Genomic DNA, 7,530 nt, shown 5'->3' on the forward strand with positions numbered 1-7,530 from the left:
GTTGGATCCAATGTGCTCAAATTTATCTGGTTGTTATATGTTTACCCGAAATATTTAGCAGTTTCCGGTACACTGATACTACTAACAAAGGCAAGGAATATGCCGTTTGCTTTATTCTTCAGTGTTTGAAAGCTCTGTTAGTTCAATTTAGTTGCCATTTGTCTTTGGTTCCTGAAAATTCAATTGTTGCATGCCTACCTGTATCATACATGGCACACTTATGCGCATTGTGCTTTCAGTTAGGTATGCTCCATATTTCACAGCAACACACTGGCGCTCAGCTCCTTGTCCCTGTGATGAAATCCAGTGAGAACACAAGGAAATTAATAAGCTCCTTGTACACAAAATTCAGCTTGTTGCCTTGCAGGGCTAACTTGCAGTTTTGATATGGTTCCATTTGATATAGCCTCTTCTAACAGCGTTTCCTTTGGGGCTTTGTGTCGTGCAGTGATTTCTACATTAGTTTGCTCTTGTTATCAGTGTAGCTTATTGGCTTATTGCACATTAACTGCTTCGCTGTTTATTAATTTCCTTCATCTGTGAATGCTCATCCATCCAGACTCCAGAGCTCAGACAGTAAATAGAATATGATGCAAATTTTGGTCAAATGTTGGTTGATATTGCTTGTTTAGGCCAAGCTTGTACTAGTCCGTGGACCGTAAAATGAAAGCACTAGAGGCTACTACTGTCCTAGAAAAACGGCCCAGAGGCCAGGGTAGCAGAGACAACTGCCAACTCACAGCCCATGAGCTGAAATGTTCCTTCCCAGGCCGTGTGTGAACGTAAACGTGTTTCTGGTCTAAAAAAGCGTAGATGTATTCAGTTATTTGAGCCCATTCCGGACTCCAGACACAAATTCCAAATCGACTAAAACTGGCATTCAGAAAAGAAAGAGCAGTGAACCCGTTTCCAAATCCAAAACGTAAGAAAACATGTCACATGCACATACAACAGCCTGCCCAATCCTCAGACACCACCACGCATTACCACGTCACGGCCGTCCCCTGGCCGCCTGATCGGTAAAACGCACGGCGCAGATCACGGAACCCACGCGTCCGGCAGCCATTGGAAGTCGCACGTCGATCAGATTCGGAAACCGCCTCCGACCCGGCTCACCTCGACACGCCCTGCAGCTGGCTTTATAAACTGGCACGTCCCCTGCCTACCTCCTCGTCTCGTATCGCCTCTTCTTACCAACAAAGAATCAGCTAGCTGCAAGAGATTCGACGCGATGGCACCGGGTCGCGTGTGGACGCTTCTGTTCGCGCTGCTGGTCGCCGATCTCGTAGCCCCGATTCACGCTGCCGCACCGCCTCATGGAGGAGGCGGCGACAAGAACACCGGCACCGTGATCGGCATCGACCTGGGCACGACCTACTCGTGCGTCGGCGTCTACCGGAACGGCCACGTCGAGATCATCGCCAATGACCAGGGCAACCGGATCACGCCCTCCTGGGTCGCCTTCACCGACGGCGGCGAGCGGCTCATCGGCGAGGCCGCCAAGAACCAGGCGGCGGCCAACCCGGAGCGCACCATCTACGACGCCAAGAGGCTCATCGGCCGCCAGTTCGACGACGCCGTGGTGCAGCGCGACATGAAGCTGCTGCCCTACGCCGTCGTTGACAGGAACGGCAAGCCGCACATGCGGGTCCAGGTCAGGGACGGCGACGTGCGCGAGTTCAGCCCCGAGGAGGTGAGCGCCATGGTGCTCACCAAGATGAAGGAGACCGCCGAGGCCTACCTCGGCGAGAAGGTCACGCACGCCGTCGTCACCGTGCCGGCCTACTTCAACGACGCGCAGCGCCAGGCCACCAAGGACGCCGGCGTCATCGCCGGCCTCACCGTGCTCCGCATCGTCAACGAACCCACCGCCGCCGCCATCGCCTACGGCATTGACAAGAAGGGCGCCGAGAAGAACGTCCTTGTCTTCGACCTCGGGGGCGGCACCTTCGACGTGAGCGTCCTGGCCATCGACAACGGCGTCTTCGAGGTGCTCGCCACCAACGGCGACACCCACCTCGGCGGCGAGGACTTCGACCAGCGCGTCATGGACTACTTCATCAAGCTCATCAAGCGCAAGCACGGCCGGGACATCGCCGGTGACGCCCGCGCGCTGGGGAAGCTGCGCCGCGAGTGCGAGCGTGCCAAGCGCACGCTCAGCAACCAGCACCAGGTGCGCGTCGAGATCGAGGCGCTCTTCGACGGCGTCGACTTCTCGGAGCAGCTCACCAGGGCACGCTTCGAGGAGCTAAACAACGACCTGTTCCGGAAGACGATGGTGCCGGTGAAGAAGGCCATGGCGGACGCCGGCCTGCAGAAGGGCGACATCGACGAGATCGTGCTCGTCGGCGGCAGCACCAGGATCCCCAAGGTGCAGCAGCTGCTCAAGGACTACTTCAACGGCAAGGAGCCCAACAAGGGGGTCAACCCCGACGAGGCCGTCGCGTACGGCGCTGCCGTCCAGGGCAGTATCCTCAGCGGGCACGTCGACGAGAAGACCCAAGGCATGATCCTCCTCGACGTTGCGCCGCTGACACTGGGCATGGAGACCGTCGGCGGGGTGATGACGAAGCTGATCACGAGGAACACGGTGGTGCCGACGAAGAAGACGCAGGTGTTCACCACGTACCAGGACAGGCAGACCACGGTGAGCATCAAGGTGTTCGAGGGCGAGCGGAGCATGACCAAGGACAACCGGCTCCTCGGCAAGTTCGACCTCGCCGGGATCCCGCCGGCGCCCAGGGGCACGCCGCAGATCGAGGTGACCTTCGAGGTAGACGCCAACGGCATCCTCCACGTGCAGGCGGCGGACAAGGGCACTGGCAAGTCGGAGAAGATCACCATCACGAGCGACGACCGCCGGCTGAGCCAGGAGGAGATCGACCGGATGGTGCGCGAGGCGGAGGAGTTCGCGGAGGAGGACAAGAAGGTGAGGGAGCGGGTCGACGCGCGCAACAAGCTGGAGACGTACATCTACCAGGTCAAGAGCGCCGTGGACGACACCAAGATGACCGAGAAGATGGACGTCGAGGACAAGGAGAAGATGGAGGAGGCAGTCAGGGAAGCCAACGAGTGGCTCGAGGGCAACTCCTTGGATGCTGACAAGGAGGACTACGAGGAGAAGCTCAAGGAGCTGGAGGATGTCTGCAACCCTGTCTTCTCGGCGGTGTACCAGAGGTCGTCTGGCGGTGCATCGGAAGGCAACAACGATGACGATGATCATGATGAACTTTAGGCAGTTCTATTACTTTATTGTCACTAGCTATTTTATTATCACAAGTAGTTTTACAGTCGTATAGCTGGTTTTGATTTGTAATCCCAATTTAGTCTATTGTTTTTATCATCGTTATTACTTGTCTACTGATACCAAGCCGTATATGCTCCTCAGTTTTTTATATTCCTATGCCATCTTAATTAACATCGTATGAATTTTGCTAAACGGGGAGATACTGTGTAGATTGAACCCGTGATATTTGAAAAGGCAGAACCTTACTTTCAGTTAGTTCAGTGTTTGGTGGCCCTATGCTGAACTAACGCGGGTTAAGAGTCAAGGGAGGCGGTTTTTCCACGTCTCTAAATTTTCATCTCCGATGACAATTTATCGGAGACGCGGAAAATCCATGTCTCCAATGTGACCGTACGTGCTTTGGCAAATCCGCGTCTCCAATGACAAATTAAAAAAAGAAAAGAAAGAAAAGAGACATAATATACGTTAACAAATACAAATCTTTTATCCATCGTAGAGGTGTATATCACAAATACACTTGTATTGAAGTAGTGCTCATTTACACCAAAAGTACTAGTTTCCATAATTTACATCGAGTTCCCCCATGTGTCAACTAACAAATAACTAATGCACATCTGCATAGAAAGAATCATTCTAAACTTGGCTCAACTTGTCTTGTACAGTCTAAAACATGAGAAGAACATTCATTACTTCACAAATCAAACAGGAAACGACCAAGCATAATTGTATCAAGTAGAAAAATGGAAGACTAAGCCTGAGGATGAGATATTCATTCAATTGTAGATATACACATGAAACCATAAACATGACATCAAAAATATTCATTACTTCACCAAGCAAACATGAAAAAGGTCAAACACTGCAGTTCTATAGTGTTAAGCAAACTGAATCCGCCATTGTTTGGAGAAGTACATATTGCTATTTGATTTTTATAAGAAGAAGGGAAGAAGAAAAAGAGGCTAAGGCATAGAGTTCCTGACCTTGATCATTGTAGTTCCATTCTCACAGACAACAGTGTGTATATCCTCAGAGCCAGCCATTTTCTAAAGATTTTATACTCTGCAAATAGAGCAACATGAGTTCAGTTGAAACATCAACAGAATGCAGTCACGTTCCAGGAAATTATACTCTGATGAAAACAGTTGAAATACCTTGAAAGCAGAAATTAGGACCAGCATCAATGCCTAGCATCACAAATGATATTGTTCAGTGCTACTCTGTAAATAGAGAATGTAATTTGCATGAAATTCAATCATATGGTCTCACTGCATTTAATTTTCTTACGAATTTGACTCGATCAGAATGCAATTCATGGTCTCACCTGCGTGCATATATGGTCGAGCAGCTAACTGTTAGCTTCGAAAGTAACACACCACAACTCTTAATGTCTGTAGTACAGTGCATGTCCATCTGTTGCATATCACAAATTGGACTCCAGCAACTTGTAAAAAACAGGCATTTATCTCACAAAGGTACAGTAACCAATTGTATTTATGCATACAAACAATGTGAACTGCAGTGATCGACAAATGCTACTATTTCAAACTGGCAGTTTTAGTACAAGTACCAAGTCTATTATTCTTAGATTCTATTCTTGCTAAACCTGTCCACCCTACAGGATTAGATTGCAACACAGAAGTGATTGGAGAGAGCTAACAGGAAACAAAGTAATGGAGAGGCCAGGGGTAGATGGATATAGAGGAGAATGTTAGAATATCTAGGATATCTGTAATGGACTCAAACTCTGCTTGTCATCATTGGATGGTTCGGCTGGCTTAGGGTGTTTTGGTTAGGCTTTTCAATCTACTTTTGCTTTTACAAAAGCCAAAAGCCAACTGAAGGGATAAAAAGCCACATGTGCTTTTGCCCAAAAGCTGCTTTTGCTCTAGTAAAAAACCAAAAGCACCTTCCCCTGCTTTTAAGTGCTTTTGGGGCAAAAAATTACCCACCTGCCACTGGTTATGAACTTACTGGTTCGTTTCCTCCCCGTTGTGTTTCTCCCGCAGCGCCTCCCCCCCCCAAACCGTCCGTCTCCTGCCCGCACAGGAACGCCTCCTCCCACCGGCCCCGATCGTTGGCGCGCCGTCCGCCGCCCCCGGACGGCCGCCGCCGCAATCTGCTCCCGCGCGCGAAATCGGCTCACGCATCCTCAACTTTTCAGCTCAGGGGTCGCTGAATTGCATCAAGCTCGCCATACCTGGCTGCTGAGTTCCGTTCGACTGCCCTGCCTCGAATCGACGAATCCCCTCTCCAAGAGGTTGCAGGAAGGCGAGCTGCAGAAATCTTCCAGAGCTTCCTCCATCGTTTTGGCCTCTGAATCCCCAGCTTTTTGAGCCAAGAAATGTATTCTTGCATATGTCTGAGCAGTTCAACCGGGAGCATTCGTTGACTGGGAAAATTCTATGTGGCATGTTCAATAGCATGTTTGATTTTTCTGGCTGCTGGCAGAAAGATGCGGCTGCCACCAAGTTGCTTGCTTTCGATGGCTGGTACATTTCGCTATATAAGGTTGCGCCATCCAAGTCTCGTATTCTACTACTCAAGCAGTGCCTTCAACTTGGGATCCAGCGGGAGGAGGAAGAAGGGGCTGACGAGCGGGACCCGCTCATCAGTGAGAGAGGGAGAGTTGAGTGGGGTGGACTGTGGATGACATGTAGGATCCACTCGACAGTTTATTCAAAAGCCACAACTGCTCTAACCAAACAGCTTTCTGCTTTTCCCACAGCTGCTTTCTCACAACTGCTTTTCTACAGCCCACAGCTCATAGCAGCTTTTTCAAAAGCCACAGCCCAACCAAACACACCCTTAGAGATAGATAGAGATAAGTCTTGTAAAGCATCCGAATCACATACGATGACAACATCATGTATATCTCTTGGGCTATTGCTCCTATATAAACATGCACCCGTGGTAGGCTAAGATAGGCAAACACGTTTCCTCCAACTCTTACATGGTAATCAGAGCATCCTCTTCCACAAACATGCAAAACCTCCACCACACTATCCATGGCATCAACTTCATCTGCACCGACCTAGCTAGGGGTTGTTTCCGAGAAACTAACTTGGGACAACTACCTTCTATGGAAGGCTCAATTCCTTCCTGCAATTCGAGGTGCTCGACTCATGGGAATCCTAGATGGATCTATCCCTAAGCCGCACAAGACCTTGGAGGTGGCAAAGGCGGACAAGACAAAGAAGATTGTCCATAATCCCAAGTATGACTCGTGGATTGCAAAAGGTCAACAAGTTTTGAGCTATCTACTGAACTCTCTAACAAAGGAGGCGCTAGCACCGGTGGCGACGGTGACTACTTCAGCAGAAGCATGGGAGGTGCTTGAAGCTCTATTCTCGGCACACTCCAAGGCAAGGATTTCAAATCTACGCATGCTGCTTGCTACAACCAAGAAGGGCAGCATGACCTCATCGCAATACTACACCAAGATGTGCGCCTTCAAGGACGAGCTGGCTACGGTTGGTAAGGTGATAGATGACGACGAGATGGCTCACTTTATTTTAAATGGTCTTGACATTGATTACAATCCGTTTGTATCATCTATGCTTGGTCATGTTGGATCTGTCTCCTTGAGTGAGTTATACTCTCAGTTACTAGCCTATGACATGCGCCTAGAGATGTACCATGAAGGAGGACAGTTCCAATCATCTGCTAATATGGCTAGAAGAGGTTGCGGTCGTAGTTGGGGCAATAGCCGTGGCCGAGGCAGAAGTGATGGTGGCCGCGGTGGTGGTGGTCAGAACCGTGGCAACTCTGGTCCAAGTCACACATTCAAGCAAGGGGGCCGAAACACCAAGACCTTATGTCAGATTTGCAAGAAGGGAGGACATGAAGCATCAAAATGTTGGTACAGATATGATGAGGATGAGGATGAAGAACAACAACAAAATTACAAGACAGCAGGGGTAGCTACCACTGGTTATGGCTACGACACAAATTGGTACGTAGACAGTGGAGCCTCCGATCATGTTACTAGTACATTTGAGAAGATGATGATCCATGACAAGTGTAATGGACGGGATCAAGTCCATGCCGCCAACGGCTCAGGTATGAGAATTAGCAACATTGGTCATACAACTTTATATACCCCTAGCAAAAATTTACATCTTAGAAACATTCTTCATGTCCCTAGCGCCAGCAAAACTCTCGTCTCTGTTCACAAACTTGCCAAAGACAATGATGCCTTTCTTGAATTTCATCCAAATTTCTTTTTTATTAAGGATCAGGGAACGAAGAGAATTCTGCATCAAGGTAGATGCCGGGTGGCCTGT

At 49.5% G+C, this 7,530-nt stretch overlaps 1 protein-coding gene across 1 annotated transcript; it reads left to right on the forward strand.

Annotated features, from left to right (window-relative positions):
* The first annotated feature begins 1,554 nt into the window (after positions 1-1,554).
* Positions 1,555-3,235, forward strand: LOC101777746 (heat shock 70 kDa protein BIP4). Its single transcript, XM_004971841.2, has one exon. The coding sequence runs from the start codon at positions 1,595-1,597 to the stop codon at positions 3,233-3,235; it is 1,641 nt and encodes a 546-aa protein (XP_004971898.2). The 5' UTR covers positions 1,555-1,594.
* Positions 3,236-7,530: the final 4,295 nt, after the last annotated feature.

This window comes from Setaria italica, chromosome V (genome assembly GCF_000263155.2).
Source record: "Setaria italica strain Yugu1 chromosome V, Setaria_italica_v2.0, whole genome shotgun sequence".
Classification (NCBI taxonomy): domain Eukaryota; kingdom Viridiplantae; phylum Streptophyta; class Magnoliopsida; order Poales; family Poaceae; genus Setaria; species Setaria italica.

What these genes read in the sequence shown, in the direction of transcription:
- LOC101777746 (XM_004971841.2), top strand. Translation starts at nt 1,595, where the DNA reads ATGAAGCTGCTGCCCTACGCCGTCGTTGACAGGAACGGCAAGCCGCAC.